At 40.4% G+C, this 24,568-nt stretch overlaps 1 protein-coding gene across 3 annotated transcripts in view; it reads left to right on the forward strand.

Moving 5' to 3' along the window:
* The window catches only part of tenm1 (teneurin transmembrane protein 1), a 164,862-nt gene that overhangs the window by 96,036 nt on the left and 44,258 nt on the right, over positions 1-24,568 (forward strand). For all 3 annotated transcript variants that reach the window (XM_044204925.1, XM_044204928.1, XM_044204926.1), the window contains exons 12-21: positions 943-1,128; positions 1,280-1,309; positions 1,413-1,559; positions 5,319-5,553; positions 6,729-6,848; positions 6,944-7,205; positions 8,433-8,718; positions 20,708-20,851; positions 21,758-22,010; positions 22,737-22,757. In XM_044204925.1, coding sequence (XP_044060860.1) covers positions 943-1,128; positions 1,280-1,309; positions 1,413-1,559; positions 5,319-5,553; positions 6,729-6,848; positions 6,944-7,205; positions 8,433-8,718; positions 20,708-20,851; positions 21,758-22,010; positions 22,737-22,757 — 1,684 coding nt within the window. The remainder of the gene's footprint in view (positions 1-942; positions 1,129-1,279; positions 1,310-1,412; positions 1,560-5,318; positions 5,554-6,728; positions 6,849-6,943; positions 7,206-8,432; positions 8,719-20,707; positions 20,852-21,757; positions 22,011-22,736; positions 22,758-24,568) is intronic.

Here is a 24,568-nt window from a genome sequence, read left to right on the forward strand (position 1 = left end):
TGCTCTCAGGTGTATGCATGCCTTATTATAGTGATATAGCTCATGATAATGATGGACCGTGGCTGAATATCTGAGATATGAGCGGCCTCTCTCTACCTGCCAGGCTTTTAATCAAAAGGACCCAGCAATTCTACGTCCTGGTCTTGTTGAAGCATAGCTAAGCTAATGTAATTCTAATAGAGAGCTGAAAAACTCTCCAACTTTAATCCACTTTTTCCTCCCTCTCCATGCTATGTATATTTAAATTGAAATAACTTTTTACTGCAGCTGGATAAGTAGTCTTTGTGTGCCTCCAGCACTTTGCTCTCTTTACTGATGGATGAGTCTTTGCTTCTGCAGAGAGAGAGAGAGAGAGAGTTAGATGGTGAGGAGTGCAGAGAAAAGGAAATAGACAAAAAGTGGAGGAAAGACTTTTAAAGGGATGTTGCAAGAGAGAGGGAGGGAAGGGGATACTGAAAAGAGAAAGCTGACAGAGACAAAGATGGAGAGATGAAGAAAAAGAAAGGATATTAACATACCCACCAAATCTGATCAAAATGTCAGAAAAGAATAATAGAGCTGAATTGGAGTCCCTGTAGTTTAAATATGCGGTGCAAATACGAAGCATTTGGCTGTTATTATGAGTCTATTCACTCTTCCTCTCCTTCAGGGAGCTCAGCTATTAGAGGTGGGAAGATTGTGTATTGTGAGAAAGTAGGCTTTTTAGTCTCTGAGGTTATCCTGTTCTATCGCTTGTTTTTTTTCTCTCACCTACATCCGATGGCTCACCCCCAACTCTGAGTTTTTTACTTTTTTCCTCTCTCCGTGTCCCCTGTGCCTCTTTTACCTTTTCTTTTCCTCCAACGCTCAATTCCTCCATTTCTTCCCCTCCCTCACATTCTCTCTTCCTCTCACACTTACACGCTTTTTTCTCACGCATATCCCCACCCACCTGTTCGACAGAGCTGTGCCCGGTGCCATGTGGCAGCCATGGTGTTTGCTCAGAGGGCCAGTGCCAGTGCGAGGAGGGTTGGATTGGTGCTGCATGCAACCAGAGAGCGTGCCATCCTCACTGCGAAGAACACGGCCAGTGCCACGACGGGACCTGCATCTGCCAGCCTGGCTGGGAGGGAGAGCACTGTAACATTGGTGAGCTGTGTGTGTGCATGTGGGAGTGTTTAATTATTCCTTGTGATATTTGGATTAGTGTGATTAATAGGATTAAAAAAAGGTGTCACTGTTGTTGGGAAAATTTGCAATTGCTTTCTCTTACCCAGTTCTCACTTTCCCCCCCCCACAGTTACTCATGATTTGGACGTTGTTGTGAAAGGTAATTTATCCTTATTTAGGATTTAAATGTCATATTGTGCTCCTCACAACATGCTCACAAATATGTGTGTTTGTGTGTGTGCATGTGGGACACACCTTTTCAGACGGCTGCCCAGGGTTGTGCAGTGGGCATGGGCGCTGTACCCTGGAGCAGAGCGGCTGGCGCTGCGTCTGCCAGACTGGATGGAGTGGGCCTGGATGCAGCGTTGTCATGGAAACTGACTGCAGTGATGGAACAGACAACGACGGAGGTGACATTCTAACATCATCTATCATTTTCTATCTCTTTCTCTTTCTTACCTCTTTCATTTCTGTTTTTTTGGCAGATTGTCCATTCCATTCCATTACTTCTCCTCCTGTTTCTCCTGCCAAAAAATCTGCCTCATTGTTCCTCCCCTTCCTCCCACTGTGCTGTCCCAGCCCTGTTGAGACTCCCGTAGAGTCCTGCTGGTCATTATTATATTGAATATGTATTTTTGTAAGTGTGTGTGTGTAAGTGTGTGCGCGCACATTTTTGCAAGTGTGTATGTTTTTCCTCTTATCACAGCTAAATGTCTAATATGCATACCACCTGCTAGGATAAAAGGCACTCAGAGAAATTTTCACAAGTCTAAATACAGCAAACCATGCAGAATAGATTTCTGCTTCTTTGGTTATAAGGTGTTTGGTGACAGGTGAGAGGTGTATGTCGCTCAGCCTCGTAACTGTGTAGTTCAATCCTCAGGTGAAGAGACAAAAAGGAACATTTCAGCAGTAGCAGGAGCTCTGCTCATTACAATCATTCCCTTGCAATCCATACAATCATTCAATACAATTTTAAGAATATACTGCAATATTACATTGCTTTCATCTGTGCCCATTCACTTTGAAACTCCATCAAATATCCATTATGGACATGCCCGTTAACCCAGTGCTGTAATCCATCATTGCAAACAAGGTGGTGTCGCTTTTGTTCGGAGTAAAAGCTTCCTTGTTGTTTTTTTTTGTGTGTGTGGTTCCACACTTTGTGATGAGTGGTGTTTGAATCAGTGCACACAGAAAACCTCAAACACACACATGCCTTTTTGTAGTCCTTTTTTCAGGTGGTGCGGGGTGCTGCTAGCTGCAGTGTAACCTTTTTTTTCCCTGCACATTGTTTACCAAAGCTGCATGACTGACTGAGCCAACACTTCAGAAAATCTGAGTAGATGGCTGCTGAACATGAATTACAGGTCCTTACCCTGGATTATAACCTCAGAGCCATACAATAAAAAATGTTTTGTGGACTATAAAATATGGGCTGAATAAAGGAAACGAGTCATAGCAGGACTGCGGCCTGCCAACAGTGTAGGCACTGATGGTTTTTATATCGTATTAATGGATTATGTTCTATCTCATTGTTTTGATTATATTTTGTCATTAATGGATATTTCACTTGTGGTGTTTAAGAAATAAAGGACTGTCACACTGTGCACCTAATACATTTACGCATTGTATATGAGCATATTAACTGTTAATTCAGTCACACCTTTAACAAACTGAACTCTTTCTTACTTTGCCTCTTTTTAAAGGGGTGTCACACCAATTTTACACAGGGTCACAAGCTCAGTTTACTAGTCATGATTTGTGACATCACAAATAGTTTGAAAAGCCAATCCTGGTCCAATTTGCAACTTATGCAAGTGTGATGCAGAAATTTGAAAACCTCCAGTGCACATACACTGAGAATGGACTTTACAGTGAAGTAGGAGACATCTTGTGTCCAGCAGGAAAACTTTAGAAATGAACAAATTAATTTTGCCTTTCTGGCCGAGTGCCATATAGTCCCATTATATTAAAGGATGGCCGACATCTCTACGTGCGATATCCCCAAAACTGGGCAACTCACACCAACAATCTAGATAGTTAAATAGCACTACAGGTAAGAGGAAAAATGTGCATTTTTGATTTTGGGCTGAACTATCTCTTAAGAATTTTAATGTGGAAATTATACTTTATTATAATTATAACACATTATTGTTCCAAGCAGACTATTTGTATATATGTTTTAATACATGTCTGGAGAGTCCCTGCACCCAGCCAAGACGTAGTCATATAACACAAAATAAAACCACAAATTATTGTTGTGGTTTATGTTTGTATTAAACAAATGAGTTTTGTAATGAGCTCAGTGAGCTTTAGAGGTCATTGTAGATGGATATTGTTACCTTTGATCAGATCCAGGCTAACTGTTTCCCCCTGATTCCAGTCTTTATGCTAAGCTAAGCTAACTGGCTGTCAGCTGCAGAATTAAATTGAACAGACAGAGATGAGAGCAGTATTGATCTTCTCATCTAACTCTCTGCAAGAAAGTGAATAAGCATATTTCACAAAATGTCTGACTATTTCTTTAAAAGACTTTAAAAGGCATTGTCACGCAGGGAGGGTCTAACAGAAAGGTGCTATTGGTTGCATCATGGGAAGTGTAGGTGTATGTACTTTGACCAATATCTAGACTAAAAATCACGATACCTCAGCCTCTGCTGCTTTGACTATGGCCATTCTTTTTTTCTTTTTGCTGGACTACACATTATGCGTTGATTTGATTTAATATCACTCTTTCTCTCTGTATGAGTAGGTTAAGTAGAGATTGAGGTGGTGAGTGGGTGGAGGAAGGGACAGGTTTCTCTCTACATTACAGTCACACAAAAAAAGGCATTCAAATACATATTGCACTACATGCAAAGAGGAATATATACTGCATGCCATTATATGGTATTATAATGCTATATGAATATTGATGAACTTCCTCAACTGTCTGCACTGTAGGCGTCAAACCACTTAGTTTAGGGACAATTATGCTGGAGAAAGACTCACTAACAAAGCCTTATGGCTACCATGGTACACTTCTCTTATCTTTCTATCATTCCACCTCTTTGCACAGCTTTTCAAATACCATAATTTTCTACCACACAATTCAGCCATCTCCCTTAATTTGCAGATATACCGTAGGCTCTCATAGCCTTCTCTCGCAGCAATCTTTTTGTCTCTGAAGAGACAGAGATGGAGAGATTCTATCACAAGTAATCAGAGAATAAAGAGGAACTTTGAAGAGCGAGTTTCAATTATTCCGCCTGGATGGGGTAGAGGAGCACATTTATTGTTCTTCCTCTTGAAAAAACTGGATTTTTCCACACAATAGGCAGTGGAATTACATGCACACACATTACATATGTTCAAAATCTACATTTTCACTGTGCTCCTTTGTGTTATGGTTAACGACCATGCCTGCATAATAAGCGAGAAACCTGTGTCTTCTTTTAATGACAATGATATTAGAAATTCGATTAATAGTGTGCTTTCAAGTTGAAGTAGTGAATCTTATGGAAATCAACCATTGTACTATGCTACCTTTGTAGGAGGAGGTTATAATAGAATATTGTTGGCCTTTAGCTCTCTGCTCTGTAGTCAGATGCATTTAAATGTCAGCACTGTTTCCTGCCTTTTCAGAAACAGGCTTGAAATAGGAAACACAAATGCCAGCCTGGCTCCTATTTACCTGCTGCCTCGGTTTGTATCTGTGGTTCATTGTTTACGCTGGACTTTTATGGATCACATTCAAATAATGCCGGCGATGCTGGTCTGATTTATAGCCATAGATGCCATAATTGTACACTGATGGCCCCTAATGAATCTCATTTGATTGATACTCGTGATAATGATGCAGTTCATTGTTGTAGATAAGATTACTCCAGTAGAGTTTTCTTGGCAGTTCTGAGGTGTTATGGTGTCTTCTTCATGTCTTTCCACTGCGGCTATCTTCAGTACTTTGGCCTTTAGAATAGATGTGTTCTCAGCACCTTAGTCACTTAAATCTATTAAAGCCTTTATTAGCTATGTCTAATAAAGATGTTAATGTTTCACCTATATTAACGGTGTAAATTCAAGTACCCTCTAAACAACCAACTCCTCACATAACACCGTTTGTGTGTGAATGTGTATTTTATTTTATTTAAACTATTATATTTTATAAATGTTCCTGTCCATTTCAGATGGCCTGATAGACTGTGTAGACCCAGACTGTTGCGAGCAGCTGAGTTGTGGCTCTGACCCTCTGTGTCATGGCTCGGCCGACCCCTTGGCCCTGTTGCAGCAGAGCCCGCTGCCCCCCACCACACCCCCCTCACCTACTAGCACACACACTAACAGCTTCTACCGCCGCATACTATTCCTCCTTGGCAAAGCGGCCACACACACTCTCCCGGGAGACGTGCCCTTTGATACCAGGTATGTGCTTGTTTACTCTTTGTGTGCCTAGCTCAATGCGTGCATGCAAATACCTTCATGTATTTGTTTTGTGTGTCTGTGTCCTTGAGTTGTCCTACTGTATAATATGCTGTAGACATGAGTTGTAGATAATTGCATAAATACATCTGTAAATGAAGCTTTTCATGTGTTCACATGCCTGTGCACACAGCTTAGTGATCTGTGTTCCCCTGGAGATTAGCAGTCAGACGGCTGTGCATTGTCCTCCGGTTATCAGTGTCAGGCTACAACTGCAGAGTATTTGTTTGTTACATATTAATGCTTAATGTGTCATTCAGTTACACCAGTCGTGAAGGTGTCACCATAAATTTTTCAGTGGCCTCTCGCTGCTATGTAGGAGAGGAAATACATCTTACCGGCATGATGATGACCTAGAAAGTTCGGTTTGGAAAACAAGAAGTGATGCCTCTCTGAAAAATGGCAAAGTGCACCCCCCCCCCCCCCGTTTTAGTTGTAGAATAAACAAATAAATTAATTATTTTCAGTGAGGAAATCAATGGCAGCTTTCAGGCCAGGAGTAACAAACGGGGCAATGCAGCCACCCGGAGAAACCTCCCCATCCTTCATTTATCCCTCTTCTGGAGTTACAGATAGGCTCCATCAATGAATGTGTGTGTGTGTGTGTGCACATGTGTCTGTCTACATCTGTCTTCATTTGACCAGTTCAGCGATTTCTCCAGATTTAAGCAGTGTACTTCACACTTTACCTGCAAAATCAAGATGAATATTTCAAAATAGCCGAGATGTGATTTTTAAGGACTATTTAAAGAACAACACAGACCTTTTTTGCTGCAGGCACTGTCACTGTAATATAAACATGATGTGGAAGTTTTTTTTTTATATGACAGGGTGTTGAAAGGTTTTACTGAGGGTAAAGCTATATTTATGGTCCTTGTATCCTGGTAAGGTATCGCTGGCAAATTTCTCTGTGCTAAAGAAGGGAATTGTACTGAACAGAATAAATGCAGTTGCTTTTTCTTCATCCACAAGGTCGTTTGGCTAGTGCGTCACAATATGCCTCTCTCTTCAAACAATGATTATGTTCTCCATCATTGTAAACCTGTCATCTCTCCCCTTCTTTGTATATCTATTTCTCTCTTGCTCTCTCTCTCTGCTTCCCGTCTTTGTTTTTCCAGTCGAGTAGCTGTGATTCGAGGTAGTGTTGCGTTACAGGATGGCTCTCCTCTGGTTGGAGTCAACATCACCTTCCCACAGCATCCAGAGTATGGTTACACTATCAGTAGGCAGGATGGAAGGTAGATACATCCACACACAAAATACACAAAAGATATGCTTCTCTTAAACCCCTCATGCTCCAATCTTCTTATGTCTTACTGTCATTTAACTCTAGTTTTGACCTGGTGACCTTGGGTGCCATGTCCATGACCCTGATGTTCCAGCGCCCACCCTTCCTGCCACAGACACGCACCATCTGGACGCCTAACAACAACTTCCTTGTTCTGGATCAGGTGACCATGTCCAGGGAGGAAGCTCAACCTCCTAAATGTGACATCAGGAGTGTTTTGAGTCCCTACCCGCTGGTCCTGCCCTACCCACTTCCCAGATACACAAGAGCATGTGCAGAGAAGGGGCCAGCAGTACCTGAGCTACAGGTACAAAACAGAAAGCCTATATGAAATGTAACAATGCACTGCTTTATGTCTACAGATGACAGGCAGTGAGAATGAAGCGTAGACTCAATTTGTAACAGGTCAGCAACAAACCAACCTGGTCTCACAGGATTTTGCAAATTTAGCTCAGTTTATATTTGCATCATGCAAATAAGGAATGAGCAAAATGCAGATTTGTGCTCCATCCATATACTTCCCCACCACAAAAGCAAATTTGGTGGCTGAAAGTCAGGTGTGGAGGTCAGACTGATAATTATATATTTGCCCTTCAATGTGACTTCAAAGATTTTTTACAATGACCAAAACCTCACTCTGACCTTATTTCAGTTCTAGCTAAAATTCTTGGTACACAGAAAGTTGTTTTCTTTTTACCTGGACACATGATACTGTCCATATCCAATATGTACTATGGTCACAAGATCATTTTGTGGCAGAGAAAAGTAATGATTTTACTTTTTAATTATTATTCATATTTGCAACACATCATGTCCACTTCACAGTTCAAGCTCATTTTACAAAATCAGATGAGATTGGGATGAACAGATCGTCAGAATGAAGGAACATTTTATCCTTATCACAAATCCTCAGGACAAACAGGCAGCAAGCAAATAAATGGAAAGAACTGTGCTTAGTGTTCACAGTGAGCTTAGTAACACCTTGTGTTCACTTGTATTAATAAATGGAATCAAAGCCTTTAGACTTTTGATGAAAATGTGTCAGAGATAGGCCTCTTAGAGATAATTTGATATAAGGTAATCACTGACTCAAAACAGCATCTGATTTTAGCCAAGAGAAATATTATATTACTGCAGCAGCTAGTTAACTGTTTATCAGAGTGATGAGCATGGCTTTGTATTTGCTAGTCTGTAAGGTATAGGATATATAAGCATTTTTCCTACAATTTATTTAAAAGAAAACCCTCATGGTACAGACAGATATCATCATTCAGAGTTCATTTCATTCACTAAGAAAGAAAAGTGTGTTCTTCATTTTCTGATTATTATTGTAACATGGCTAACACATATTTGATGCACTGTGGGAGCTATTTCTTCATGTACTTGCCAATAGCACTTATTATGTTAGCTTATTATACAAATACAAAGTAATGATAGACACCTTTCTTTGTATTATTCTTTCTGTCTCATTTCTTATTTCTCCTCTTTCCGTCACCTGTATTTCTCACTCTGCTCTCCATCTTGTTCTCCCTAGGTGGTGCAGGAAGAAGTTTCAATCCCAGGAGCCTTTGCGAAGCTGAACTATTTGAGCACCCGTGCTGCAGGCTACCTCTCTCTGCTGCGAATCCTCCTCACACCTCCCTCCCCATCGTCCCCCATCTCACCACTGGGCGGTCTGTCCAAGGTGCATGTCCGTGCATCGATCCAGGGAAGATTGTACCAGCGTTGGTATCCCGCTGGGCCTGGCCTGGTCCACAGACTGGTCTGGAACAAGACTGATGTTTATGGCCAGGAGGTCTGGGGTCTCACTCATGCAACTGGTAGGTAGAATATAAGATACAATGGGCCTCATTATCTCCGCCAGGCATAAGCCTGGATGGGTTCATGCATTTGGTCATTTGTGTGTGTGCGTGTGTGTATCTGTCCGCAGCTAATCTCGCATACTACCGGGACCATCAGCCGAATATATTTTTGGGCACATTTGTGACTGTATTCTCAAGGACCTCTTGTGGTTGCGATGATTCAAAGTTTTTGAAAAACCTATTTTATTGACTGAGCCTAGCGTAAAGCTTAGACTTTCGTCTTTTCAGCAGTATTCGCCATTTTACAATATGCGTTACAATTTAGCAAAAGGCATTTCCAGCAAACAGCTAGGCCAAAAACAAGGTTTATCTAGTCTGTTGCAGACCACATTTTGGCCTTTGTCGTGGCTCAAAAACTGACATCAAAAGAAAAGTTTGGTCTCATCCTGTAGCATCTGCAGATTAATTCCATACCCGATATGTTATGATCCACTAAAGTTAGGCATGATACGAGATGAATAAATCCCCGTTTTTGATATCTTCACCGCCATCTTGACTGTAAGGGAGCCGGGAGGGACAACTGAGTGAGATTCAACTCTTGTTTGTTTGGGAGGGGAGAGGGAGGTAGCGAGGGGCTTTATTTTGTGTGGTGTGTTACAACAAAATGTTCTAAATAAGAATGTTTAAATTCAGAAGTTTGAACTTATCATCACATTTATTGTTTCCTTATCAAGTTTATACAGTGAGGCGAACCCAGGACGCTCGGTTACAATACCATTACACTATTCTATGCATCTTAAAGAAAACTGAGACTACACTATACAAAAACACTTTAAAAACTTGGCATACATCTATATAAGAAAATTTACACTATGCTATACACTACTCTCGTGCATACACACTGGACACACAGCCTGCCCTGCACTCCCTGTTCCCCACCCACAGGCCCCCAGACACACCTGGCGGAGATCTGCACTCTACTGAGTGCACTCTTCTAGTTTCAAATGTATTCTTATTTCTATCTTAAATGAGAGAAAAATAAGAAAATATCTGGAGTCTGGTCTCTGGGTTTAAGACACTGATTGGGTACAGTAATTGCAACGTCCCCAGTTCCCATTCATCCATCCTCTTGCTCATCTCGTTTTCTGTACATCTCCATTTTTTCTCCATCTCTCTACTGTGCCTGTTAAATTAAGGCAAAAATGCCATTTAAAATACTTGAAAAAAGAAAAAGTAAAAACACCTGAGTCATGAAAAGTATGCATACTTGTTACTCACATGAAAAAGTGAGTAAATCAGAAATGATCATAAATTAGATCCAAAAAGGCTACCTGTTAATCCCATAAGTAAACATCCATATAACCCTATATACAGTACATTAAAAGCATGTGGAAAAATAAGAATTTCCTTTAAAAGCAGTCGTGTGCATTTTTCTACATCTGGGTGTGACAAAAGAAAACTTGTACTTTAGGTATGTTTTTTGAAGTGATTAAAGGCAGTTTTACCTATGCTGTGAATATTATTGAGTCAAAATACCTTGTGTGATATTCAGTCATTTATTTAACTGATGTGAACTAGTGTCTTAAAGAAGTAGTTTGACATTTTGGGAAATTCGCTTATTCGCTTTATTGCCAAGAATTAGATTACAAGATCAATACCACTCTCCTGTCTGTGTGTTAACTATGGAGGAGGAGCCAGCTGCTGGTTAGGTTAGCTCAGCATAAAAACTGTAAGCAGAGAGAAACAGCTAGCCTGGCTCTGTCTTCAACTACTAGCACCTGTAAAGCCCACTAATCTATCGATCTCTATCTATTTGGATGCCGGTAAATGCTCTGTCTGTCTCTAGATCTCAGTGCAGCTTTTGACACTGTCGACCACACAATTCTCCTTGAACGCTTGACACGCTGGGTCGGCATTTCTGGGATGACTGATTGGTTCCATTCTTACATTTCAAACAGACAATTCACTATTTCCATTAGCAGCTCATCCTCTATATCTGCAAATATACTTACTTTAAAAAACTACTTTTCTGTCTTTACATGGTCCCAATGGGAGGAATCATCCAAATTCATAACATCGCTTTTCATTGCTACGCAGATGATACCCAGATCTATCTCCCCCTCAATTCCCAAAATTATGTCGTTGTAACTTGATTACAAAACTGTCTCAAGATATTGAAGACTGGTTGGCTCATAATTCCCTCAAGCTAAATGAGGACAAGACAGAGATCCTACTCTTTGCCCCCCCCACATCATGCCACTGTTACTGCCCAGAACCTCAATCACCTTTCCGCCTACATCAGACCTCATGCCAAGAACCTGGGTGTTTTATTTGATCGAAGTTTAAACAGGCAGGTAAATTCCATTGTCAGGTCCAGCTTCTTCCAACTCAGAACCATCTCCAAAATTAGGCATTTCCTATCACCCTCTGATCTAAAAAGTCATTCATGCACTAATATCATCCAGGCTGGACTATTATAACTCCCTCTACCTAGCCATCTCTCAGGATTCTATTTCCCAATATATATCAAATCCTTCTAATTGTCTACAGATCTCTCCATGGTCTCGCCCCAACATATATCTCAGAATTTCTCACCCGTTACAGCACCACCAGAGCCCTGAGATCCTCCCACCATGGTATGTTGTTGGCTATGCCCAGTTTGTCGGAAAAAGCTGTAGCGGCTCCTCGGCTCTGGAATAGCCTGTTTGAGTCTGTTAATGCTTTTAAGATGCACTTAGGACCCACTTTTATTCTCTGGCTTTAATTGTGTTTAACCTGTTTTATTTTTATCTGATTCCTTGGGTTTTAAATTGTGTTTAACTTGTTTCTATTTTAATCATGCTTTATTTCGACAACATCTGTTATGCACAAATATGCCTTTACGCTTGCATGTGTAAACAAATATGTCTGTCTATGTGAAGCACTTAGGTGCAAAACCTGCTTTTTAAAGTGCTATATAAATGAAATAATCTGGAAAAACTAGAAACTATTTTTTTTAACCTGAACACAAACAGAAACGTTAAAATGACATGTTGTGGTTTTACTGGGAGTTACATGCTGTGACTACTTCTCGGCGCACTGTGAGGTTGCCGGGCAACCAGCTGAGACCCCAGAAAGTCATTGTGCCCGAACACTGTTCACCAAGAAATAATAACAGAACATAACTCCCCATAAACCACAACTTGTCGTTTTTACATTTCTGTTTGTGTATGGATTAAACAAACAAGATAAAGCAGGTTAATTAGTGAGCTGTAGAGGTGCTGGTGGGCGGATTTTTGAACTTTGAAGAGAGCCAGGCTAGCTATTGCCAGTCTTTATGCTAAGCTAAGCTGATTGTCTTCTTGCTCTACCTGCATAGTTAATGCACGGACACAAGTGGAATCAATCTTCTCATCTAACTCTCGACAAGAAAACAAATAAGCATACTTCCCAAATGATTTAACTATTCCTTAAAAAAAGGCTCAGGTTTCCATGGGGAAATGGATTTGTACAGCTACATCTCATTGGCATAGTATTTCCAGAGATATAGTAAAATACCTTCCTTTTAGATAGAATGCAAACTAAACAAATATATAGAAAAGAGGAAAAGGCTACTACTTCTCAACCCTTTGAAATTAGATGTTTTGATCAACTGTGTCAAATGCTGTGCTCAAATACAACAATACTAGGACACATCATTGTCCCTATTAACTCTTAGGTCTTTGAGCGGCTATTTCAGTACCGTGGTTTGCCTGATTGGAAGTCGACGTGTAAGTGATTGACCATTCAGTAGGTAATCAACCAATTGTTTAAGGACAGTCTCCAGCTGGGAAATGAGAGACTGGAGATTGCCCGGTAATGAATGATTATTGTGATGTTGAGGTCTAGTCTCTTTTAATAGTGGTTTGACATCTGCAGATTTAGCAGAATGCAAGGAAGTATTCACTTTAGTTCAAATATCATTAGCCAGGAAATTCATGTAATAAATGCATTGAGAAGTGGATCATGGGAACTATGGAATATTATCTCATTCAAAAAGGTTTACTTGAAAACAGGGGGAGAAGGGCTTGCTTGTGCCTTTTTTTCTTTTGACGGAGCATTTCTATTTTAATTGGCGCAGCTTTTCTAGCCTGTACAGCACTGGTTTAGCAGCCCAGGAAACTCACAGACCAAAATGCATGCGTTGTAAATTATTTCACGTGATGTTAGTCAGCCAATCAAATCTGTGCATTCCGATGAGCATTACGACTCAAGTCAGTGAGTGAGATACACATACACACACACACACACAAACAGGGACACAGACAAGTCGGGGAAATAATTTCACATGGTGTGCTCTAAAAATAAAAAAGTAGAAAAAAAGCTTTTCATCAAGAATGGACAGACTCTTACATGTTCAATCTTCCCACAGGCAGTTTAAAACCAGTATGTCGCCTATGTTCCAAGACCGTGGTGATTATTAAAAGCGACAATGTGAAGCACCACTACGAGACAAAGCACAGAGCATATTTTGAGCAGATTAACAAGGGGAATGGATTTTGGTCATTTTTCATCCCCCCTCAAATCGCCTACTGACATAAACCCCAGAATGAATGACATTAAAGGTGGACAGAATAATGATTATATTGGCAATATAATGTTAGCATGGTGTTAGCGTTAGCTTAGAAGCAAAGAGTGAGGCAACAAACACATTAAAGATCGCTCATTACAGAAAAAAAAACATTTACAGGTGAAACTAGTGTTTCCGCCACAATCTCACAAAATGATATTTCTTAAAGTAAATATAGCTGTAGGTTACGCTACATAAAGGCAGCTATAAATTAAGCTAGTGCTAGCGCTAACACCATGATAGTATTATTGAGTTCCCAATATAATCTTAATTAAAGCTGCAAGCAGCTTCCTGCACGTCGGGGTGTGCCGCAGTCGCAGCATCGTTGCCAGAGGTCAGTTAACACGGCTCTGGATTTTCATGTGTTTTGGACACAACACAGAGGAATTGAATGTCCACTATGTGGCGCTAGAGAACACCCACTAATTATACTTTATGTTCCAGTATATCAAGTGTACACTACACCATGAGAATTTCATGTAAATCAAACGATGATTGTCACAGAAGGCTTACTTCCTGTTGCCAGTAGGTGGCGCAATGACTATGACTCCTAAAAGACATTTAGATGTCCTCAGGACGGGACTCTTATCAAGCATGTGAAATTTGGGGCAGATTGGACAGTGTACACTAAAGTTACAATAACTTCCTGTTTCACGGTGAATTATAAGCCAACATGGCAAAAGCGTTTCAATAAAACTCACAAGCTTCATTTATCATCATCAAGTTCTTAAGACTTTGCTGACCACATATGAGGTGGATTTGGTTAACCTGCTAGGAGTAATTTGTAAAAGTATAGGGCCTGTAACTTCCTGTTGCCAGTAGGTGGCACTATTGTACTTTCAATTCAAAATGGCTGACTTCCTGTTGTGTTTAGGGTATGGCTCCAAGAGGCCTTTTTTTAAGTCTTGGGATGATACATCTGCCACAAAAATTTGGTTCATCTAGATAAAATGTACAACCGGGGCTCATTCGTTGAAATTTTGTAGGGGGCGCTATCGAGCCAATTTGCCACACCCATGCCCAAGACCCATATCAGATGTGGAGTTTTGCCACTTCTGACAAGTGTGCAAAGTTTTGTGAGTTTTCAAGCCCCTCTAGCCCCTCAAAAATTCAATTCATTTTAAGGGAAGAACGACTAATAATAATAATAATAATAATTCCTTCAGTTTCAATAGGGACCTCGCAGCAGTCGATGCTCGGGCCCTGATTATGTCCACCTTTAAAATAATCTGTGTTGGGGTTTTACTGATTAATACATAAGATTTTACATAAGTCATTTTACCTGGTTCTAAGAGGACATCAGTGTGAACAACTTTGTGGTCTGTCTGGGATCTAGGTAGCAGCTGGCTGTCACATGATTGACAAGTTGGATTGGCTGTAGCGGCTCCAACAAAGCTGATTGGTCAAAAGTTGAAGGTCCCGCCCCTCCTTCTTACAAAGCTCAATGTACAGAACTGTAACACACAGTAAACATGTCAAAAGTCTGTGTGCGTGCGCACACACTCCCGCGCAAGTGTTTTTGCCTCACAGGTCATGAATACAGGCTTGCAGGCCTGTAACTGAGGGCAGACACCACAATGTTCAGCCTGCTAGTATGTATATGCAAGCTTGCAGCACAGAATTTACAGTTACAAACATAAAGGTACAAGTTTATAAAACTACGGTTACAGATACAAAACCCTCTTTTCAAGCACGCTTTTTTGAATGATATAATATTCCATACTAAACAGGTGTCTAAACAGCGAGCAGTTTAGACTACCTCTCCAGTACCTTCAGCACTGACAGTAAAGAAAACTAGAGTTGTATTGAGAAGGAATGGAAAGATGGATGGCTCTACAAATATACTGTAGTGTAACTGGCAGTAAATCATCTGCGGTGGCAGGGAGATAGCACTTCTGGACAGAACTGGCTCTATGGAGAAAAATGTGCAAAATACAAATCTGTGCATGGAAAGTTTTCATAAATCTGGCCCATTGTCTCTTTCCCCCCAATGTCCTCTCTCACCTGTGCAAAAAAGATATACTGGGTGTATAACTGTTACTGTTATTGCACTTTTGCTTCATTACGGCAAGAAACAGCCATTTTAAAGATGCCATCAAGGCTTAAACCTTTGAACTTTCTATTGGTCATTTAAGAGATAATGTTTCTGCTCACTGTGTTCACTTTTCTTTGTGGAAGGTTGTAGACAAACAGTGGAGCTGCGAGAGGGAGCTTTCCATAAGCACTGAGATATTGCAGGTATACCAGAAGCTTTGTCCACTCGAGTGTATGGTGTCGTACAAAGATTGCATCTCTCCATCCCTAGGCTTTCTCTCTCCTCCTGATCCATCCCCTCCTCCCCTTATCTGTTAGAGCTGCATTTCATCTGCTCCAGCTCTCTCCTGATCTTTCACCTTTCTTCAACTCCACTGATCCTGTTTTATAGTTGCCCCACTTTGCTGAACCCCCTCCCTCCCTGCCCTTCTTACCCCATTTCCTCTACTCTTACTGTGTTTCCTGTGTTTCTGTCCTCTCCTGAACTCTCTTTTCTTCACTGCTTGTTATTTCCTCCTTTCTCTCTGATCTCCCGTTACCTTTCTCCTGTCTTCCACTACCCTCCCTTGTTCTCCCCTCTCTACCCATGTTTCCCCCCCAATCCTTCCCTCTCTATAGTTCCTGGCATGTGCAGGAACGTATTTTCAGCAGCAGGTGGGGGCTGCCCTGGATACGTGCATGTGCGCAACAGCTTACGCGCACACGTGTATTAATGTTTAGAATAAACCACTGACAGATGTAATACATTTTCTATAGTTCAATCAGAAACGCGGAAATAACATTACAGCAGGATAAACAATATGATCGAGACTGAGGATATTTAAACCTGCAACAAGCTCAGCTGCTGCTGACTCACTAAAAACTGCAAAATTGGAAGAAAAAAAAATCTTAAACATAAAGACTTAACACGCATGGGCATGCCAAACACACTTTTGGTCATTTCGTGACCGGATCCTTTGGTGCACATGTGGTGCACTTGGGCACGAGAACAAGCCTATTTTATCATATATTAGGTGGCTGTGTTAGAGGCTGTTACAGTCATGGCCAATCACATTCACTGTCATCCCGTGTAAACACAGGGCTCTCCCTGTCATGATGCGCTGACAGTTTGGGAATCCTGAGCGTTTTCCTCAGAGAACACGTATTGTCGACTAGGACGTGCAGAGTTTCAAAAACGATACAGCAGGTCAGATATGCTGCCAAGAGCAGATGATGACTCTTTTTAGTTCAATTCACTTTTCACCATGTTTTCCGTGCGTAATGGTGCACGATTTTATTAGTCATCACAATGATCCATACAATAACCATCTGTTCAATACCACCGTAGTGCCATAAATATAATGTAAGTAGAATTTAATATGGTGTGTAGTTTTTTGCATGTTTTTTGAAAATAGTCTTTTAATTTATACGAATAGAGAAGTTTTAAGTGATCCACAATTTTTCATGGAACTGTGTGTACTGTTTTCAATGCAGAAGAAACTTTTTAGAATAATTATTCAAAAGACAAGTTTGATGTGCACATAATCACAGAGGATTCTGTGGTTATTTTACAACAGTCTAATGCTGGTTGCACAAAATTTAACCAGCGGATCTGCTGTGCGTAACTGTGGCTTGACAGAAAGCGACATCACTCCAGTTAGAGACTGCAAGTGGAACAGATACCTGCTGCCTGTCTTAGCTGATAAGAATTACCCATTAATCTTTATTCTGCCTCACTGGCATTAATGCCATAACATATATAAATATAATAATATAAAATATAATAAAACTTTTTTTTTTCTGTGTGATCACATGTCAGCTAGTTGAAAAACAGAATAAAAGTGGAAAGATGAACAAAACATGAATAAAGGGGCTTGTGTGATTTCTGAAAGGTTTATATGGGTGTGTTTTCACCAAATAAAGTGACTAAAATATCATGGAACACAAGTGCGCTGTGCTGTCGACCTGCTCTGAGCAGGTGGACGGCGTGAGAACCACTCATTCTTGGCACCAAGATTGCAGTGTGCCGCTAGATTGCCATCGCGACACCCTCTACTGCGCTTCTCCTCCCACTGTGGCGCACGCCGAATCACCAAGATACCGAACCGGCGCAGGCAAGAAAATAACCTCAGTGCACCCTATCTGACACCAAAACAGAGCCCTGAGATTCCTGTTTCATCAAAATAAGAAAACACTGGATTTACAGGATAAAATCCACCAGGCAGCATAAAAAATGGTGTAAATACTGCATAAATGTGCCTGGGGATGTATAGATAACATGCAGCCACACTCTCACCACTGGATGCTCTGTCCCTTTTTTCATAAAGCCTAATTTTGTTGGTTTTGGAATATTTTAAGTGAAGAAATATGCTATTTTATGCTATTTTCTGCTCCTTTATTTTGCTATGATGCTATGAGCAGCTCCTCTAAACTTTCAGCTGAAGTGAAGGCACACAGTCACGTCAGGATACCACATATATCTGTATCTGTCAAATTTACCATATTTTTCATACTTGAACCACCACAGAATAGAATAATGCATCCACAGAAACTATTGAAATTATTTTCATCAGAGGTTATTTAAAAAGGTAAAATGATATTCCCTCTGTGTTGGGGGGCTGCAACCCCCGACAGCCCCCAGTGGTTCCCTGTGCTTTGGTTGGCACAGCAACACAGACGCATATGGACACACACACAACGCGTGTGTGTGTACTCACACACTCTATGTGCTCACACATAGCTAGAGAGAGCAAGAGAAAGGGAGATCATGCTCTGTTTGCTGGGGAGAACACATTGCCTGAGGCTTCAGCAGAGGGGAATGAAAGCTTTCACCTGTGAGATATTGAGTGTGCATTTATGTACTATGGTGTGCATGCGAATTGTTTGTGAGAGAGTGTGTATACGTGTGCTGATGTGTGTTTCGTTTCTTGTAATACAGCTACAGTAATATTCGGTTGTAGAGCAGTTCTCAAAACACTGACACTTTCCCTTTGAGATTGCTTTGCCCGTTTTGTCCTGGAAAAGCCTTGTTCCACAAATAAAGTCAGTTTTATTGAAGATTTTTTTTAAAACGGGACAGTGACCCACGGTAATGTATTTATGGCAACTTCTGATACATTTTGATATGGATGGATTGGTTTCCAGGTCATGAAACAGGTTCTTCAAGGGGGCTGCAAGGTGACTTTAAGGGTCAGAAATTACACAATACTAATATGTTACATTTTAAGACGTGTTTTTATTTTACTTCAATATAAATTTAAACTCACTGCCTCTCTGTTCTGTTTCTGTCCTTTTAAAAACACACAAGATCACAAGCCTGTCAGAGCTTAAGACACACATAATTGAAACAAATGAACCTTTTGAATGAACTTAAGATAGTTCCTGAACTAAGAACTTTTATCCAACACTATATTTTTTTTTTCTCCTTCACAATCCCCAGTGTCCCAAATGACCCATTATTTTCCCCCCAATCACTTTATCGATTGTGCCCATTGACTTAGAGATTTAAGTTGGCCCTGTGTACTTGCGGAGAGTTTCTCTCCATGTTAAAGGGAATCTCCTGAGTTTGTACATAATGTGAGTGTCCCTGCTTGCCTATTCCACCATCTCTACGTGTCTTTATGCTGACTTTGCTCCCCAGTTCTCCTTGAGTGTCCATCAATTCACAAGCATGTTGTGTTACCACGAAGCAAGTTGAGAGAGATCAGTGTCAACAGTGACTGACAGTGACAGCTATTCTTCTACCACGTTTGTGTCAGACATGTCAAGCTGTCATTACTGTACAGTATACCATTATATTCATTTAAGCAATGTTATATAATTTTAAAATGTGACAAAGTTAACTGTATTGAACTCCTACTGCTTTAATTATACAGTACGTTAAAGAGGTTTTTTGAATTTCATACATGACCTTAAAAACAAAAGTGGGCAAAATATTTAAAACATCTTTTGGTTGCTTAAGGAATGACTTTTAGGTTAACTTGCCTACAGTGAAAAGTTACTTTTAATGAAAATCTTGCCCACCAGCCACTCAGTGCAATCTAAAACTCTGCATGTGATGTGAATAAATGCTTTACTTAAAGCGGCACTAATCAATATTTTTATGTATATTTTTAAATGATAAAACTACTGAGTGTAATTTGAAAGGGGTCACTCTTAGTGATGAGACCACGGAGAATAATCACCCAACTCTGCAATTCTCCTCAGCTTTACGTTTTAGTATCTTTCCGCTCATTATTTTGGTTTTCCAGTCCATAAACTATCATCAAAGTTGTTTCCAGACACAGCAGGCACCTGTTTTCAGTGAAAAAGCTCTGATAAACCCAGTACACACTAGCTCCAAATGGCAGATGAAGTTAGCAACTAGTTTGTAAATGTAGCATTTAGCTGCTAAAGAGCCAGATATTTGATAACCAAAAGGAGACTGAATATCGGCCTTACATTCATCGGTTGGCTAGAAGCATGTCTCCAAATAAAGCTGTTAGCTCAGAGCTGTATAGTATTATATTATTAAATTATTATATCAGAATTTTAATGTTGTGGCTGGTTGAGGTAGAGGTCATTTTAACTACTACTTCTGGTGTCGCGAAGTCTCATCTATAATATCGCATGATAAAGTATCTTTTGAGTTAACCATACATTTTGTTTGTAAAATATTTATCTGCAAAGTAACTAGTAACCAAAGCTGTCAAATGAAGTGGAGAAAAAATAGAAAATAGCATGATTTAAAAGTACTCATATCCTTTAGAATTGTATTTAAGTACAGTACTTGAGTAAATGTACTCACTTATTTTCCACCTCTGAAAAACGCTGATGATTTGATGCATGCGTTTCTTTCTTTCTGTATGTATGATTGTGTGTTTCAGAATGGCATGTTTGTGTGTTTACATGTTTTTGAGAGCCCCTACAGCTTTGTCACCTGCTGCCTTTAAACGTATTCCAAGTCTGAAGTGGCAAATTACTGACGAAACATATTTAATCTTGCCAAGCCAAAAAAAAAGCTGTTGATAGTTGTTAGTTGTAGTGGGAAGCTGCACAGTGTATCATTACAACTAAGAGGCCAAGCAGCTAATTCTAGGGCTCCTTCATGAAGACGGGCTCCCCCTGATTACGCCTCCACTTCTCACTGAGTTCTCTCAAACACACACACACACACACACACACACACACACACTGATGAGGTCTCGCTACAGGCCTTTCATCTGTCTCGCCACTCAATACAGTATAGTTTTCAGAGAGATGGGAAATGCGTGTGCTTGTGTGTAAAGTCTGGCTGTCAAGTTTTGTACAAATACCACCACATACATTCATTTTGCTGTACATACTGTAGTGTTAGACACTGCATATCTACAGCACATAGTTATTACTGTGCATGACATCAAGCCCTCTTATGTGTTTGCATTTCAGTTTCTGTTGGCTATGAGTATGAGTCTTGTCCTGGCTTTATCCAATGGGAGAGGAGGACCGCTCTGATGCAGGGATTTGAACTGGTCCCCTCAAACCTGGGAGGGTGGTCTCTGGACAAACACCACGCCCTCAACATACACAGTGGTGAGAACAAACAATACACTTGTGTACTGTTTTTGTTTGTCTTCTGTTTGTTTTTGTTTTTGGCACATGGAGGCTAGCTGCCACACTTGCCCTTATTGTCAAATGCAGAAAATGAATTGAAATGAATTGATTTTTTTGTTTTTTATTTTTTGTGAAACAACACTTCCTTCCAAGTTTTGCTTCCTTTGACTCCATCACATACAATGTATCCCAAATAAATATGGATCAGAATGCTACATTACATTTTTTATTTTTAGTTTAATTTATTTGACATTCATGAAGGAAATCACACACCACTGCGAAAACGTCAAGGATAACACAATAAAGTCCAGGACTTATTTCCATTGTGGTCCTTGAAATAAAGAAGAAATGCAGGGGTCCTGGTGACCAGGCTACATCATCCTACCAACAAACCAAGACAATAAATGCAGATATCATCATTAAAGCCCCTGAAAAAATGGTTTAAAATCTTGAGCACTTCTCTATAACATTACTAAATGTGTAACAATTGAAGTAGTTTGGGGAGGAAAAAACATTGTTAGCTTTTATTTTTAAGTTTAACTCTCAAAAACTCAGCTAATCTGCCTCATCAGGGTTGCGTGGGTGTGGTTTGATCAGCAAAGCAACCCCACAACTGTCATCGCATTTAGATTCACATATTGCTAAATCTTGATTGGTGCAAGTTAATGACATCACCTTTTTTCAAATGACTCCCGCCCACATAAAACCAGTGAGAGGGGCTCAGACAAAACAAAAAATACAGGAAATCTGTCATGTGGAATAACCAAAACTGAAAACAGAAAATGTTGTGATCATGTAGGATCCCATCACCCACAGTAAGAAACAGATTGAGGAAAATGTGTTTTCAGGGCCATTAAGGTATTTATTGCATTCATTCCTCCCCAGGAATCCTTCACAAGGGAAACGGGGAAAACGTCTTCCTCTCCCAGCAGCCTCCTGTCATAAGCACTGTGATGGGGAATGGTTTTTACCGGAGCGTCCCCTGCGGTCCAAGCTGCAGTGGCGCCGCTCGGGACATGATGCTGTTTGCCCCCGTGGCACTGACCAGCGGCCCTGACGGCTCTCTCTACGTAGGGGACTTCAACTTCATCCGCAGGGTCCATCCGGATGGATACACCAGAACCATACTGGAACTCAAGTGAGAGTCATGATCTCGTTGAGTATGCATGTGATAAGAGTAGAATAATCTTGGTAGGGATCTCCCACAGGGGGAAGCACTGGGATTCTGAACATCGGATTGACTTGAGCACAATTAAAACAAAATTAGCTCAGTTGATATGGGTTAGTATGGCATTAGTGCTGGTTGGCATCTGCGGTTGTGATCTGTTTGATCTCAGTAGAATACATTCTGAAGTTTGTCTTCATGCAAAAGCAGAGAGAGTCTGTGAGGTTCAGACATCACAGACTCTAATCTACCTCTTTAGGATGTGAGAGAAGCTGAAAGTCTTTGCTGTGAAACAAAGATATTTTTTTCTGTGGATTATGACGATGATATCTCCTACTGCGCTGCAGGCACTACATTCTCTATTTCTGTATTTTTCTGTCATTTGTCCTGTAAAGTGTTCTCCTTATGTAACTTTACTCTCTCATTCTCTGTTATTATTGTATCTCTGACTAATATTTCTGGTTCAGACGGAGGTTTCATAGTGTCTGTATTTGATACTTCCCTGTCCTCTGGGAGGAAATGCCAAAAACCTTCCTCCTTAGGTTAATATTTAATGTGAAACAATACAGCCGTCTAAATCAACCCTAATCTCACTTTATGAGGAGAAAATTGACTCATTGTAGCCTATGAAATTCAGAGTGTCTCTAGTTAGCATCATAAATGATTGCTTTTACCTTCTCTTTTCTCCCTTATTATCAGGAACCGGGACACCAGACACAGGTGAGAACTGGCGATTAACACCTCCTTTATATATCTGCACAAAGCACACACATGCACACAAAGAACATTTGTCAAGAAAAAAAGACTTCACAGCACTTTATCTTGGTTTGTTTTCCGCAAATTGCATAATTGCAGTGACCTGACTTTCCCTTTTCCCACAAACCCACCACACCCAAAATCTGCATATACTCGGGTTGCAGTCAGATCTATCAAATCCTCATTTAAATTTCACTAGGCGATATTAAATTTATAAAGTGGAAATCAGCCAAAATGTCAAGGATTTCATGTTTTAGAGGATTACTGGAAGTCTGTTTGGAGGATGCAGCGCTTCACTCACTTCCTGAGCCGGACTAAAAGCCTGAGGCCTTGTATGGCCTCCACATCGTCCCTGGCCCAGAGCCTCGATGGTGGTGGGAGCTCTATACACCATGTTCGACAGAAGATTAAACAGATGTTATAGGGTTTGTGTGTGTGTAGGTGTGTGTGTGTGTGGATGTTTGTGTGTCTGTCTACATGTGCGCCACTATCTGGAGTTATATCAAGCCGATTGTGTGTGTGTGCTTGTGGGTGTTTGTGAGAGAAACAGAGAGGGTTTATCCGATTTGAAAAGAGAGGATTTTTCAAGACACCATATCTCTGGCATGCCAAAGTTTCCAACCATGCAAAAAGGATAACCTGGCTGGGTGCTATGGTTGTACTATATGGGTGGGTGTGTACATATGTCTGCAAGTGTGAAAATGTAAATGTGTGTTTTGCACAAACCGTGATTTCTTCTGTACAGCCTAAGCCAGTGACTCCCAACTAGGGGTACTTGTATTTCTGCAGTTGCCAGGGGGTAAGTGGAAAGATTGTGTAGCTCTCAGCTAATTAGGTCAAATAGAAATCAAACCTGAAAAAATATAGCCACATATTGAGTCACCTAAACACTGCATGTTGCTACTAAGAGTGCATGAAAACTAGTTAATGGGTAATCTGTGGAAATAATTAGCTAAAAGTACTGGATAAATAGTTGAAATTGATAGCTAAAATGATTCATATTTTTTTTTAAAATTGCTAAAATTAATGGATAAACAGTTGCAATAGTTAGCTACAATAATGGATAAATGATAGCTGATAGTAATGGATAAATTGTTGAAATAGGTACATTCACAAACTTAATTCAACCGACCTAATCACTGACTGTTAAACAAAAAAAAAGATTGTAACATCCACTATTATATCCACTTTTATATAATTAGTAGTTATTTAATATCGAGTTAAAAATCAATTCATAGGAACACATTTGGAACATGACTGCTGGTGTCAATGAAGGGTTACTTCAGTTAATCTGACAGAGCTGCGGGGTACGTTAGAAAGGTTGGGAACTACTGGTCTGAGCCTATAGCAACTGGATTCTTCTGAAGGCACTTTGGATATCCTTTCCTCGCCCTGGAGGTTTCTCCATCAGCTCTCGCTTCATCCTTTTTCTCCACAGCAGCTTTTTACTGTTAGCAGCATGTTAGTGTTTCTCTTTTATTCTATACTATTGTTCTCCCCAGTCAGATCCATTAATTATTAATCCATATTCAGCTTTCAAAGCTTTTCACTCCACATTTCTTCCCAGCAAAGTGCCTATCAGCCAACAGGGCTTCAAAACAAGGTGCTCTCCGAGGGGAGACAATATGGGATGTACTCACCGTAAAGCCATTGTCTATTCTTTCCCTTCAAGACTTTGGGCGAGGGGTAAAGCAAATAGGGGAGAAAGTCCTCTACAATATTATCTGAGAGCCCAGACGGTCGATTCAGAGTGACACTCAGGAACAGCTAGATCA

The sequence above is a fragment of the Siniperca chuatsi genome, linkage group LG8 (genome assembly GCF_020085105.1).
Source record: "Siniperca chuatsi isolate FFG_IHB_CAS linkage group LG8, ASM2008510v1, whole genome shotgun sequence".
NCBI classification, from domain to species: Eukaryota; Metazoa; Chordata; class Actinopteri; order Centrarchiformes; family Sinipercidae; genus Siniperca; species Siniperca chuatsi.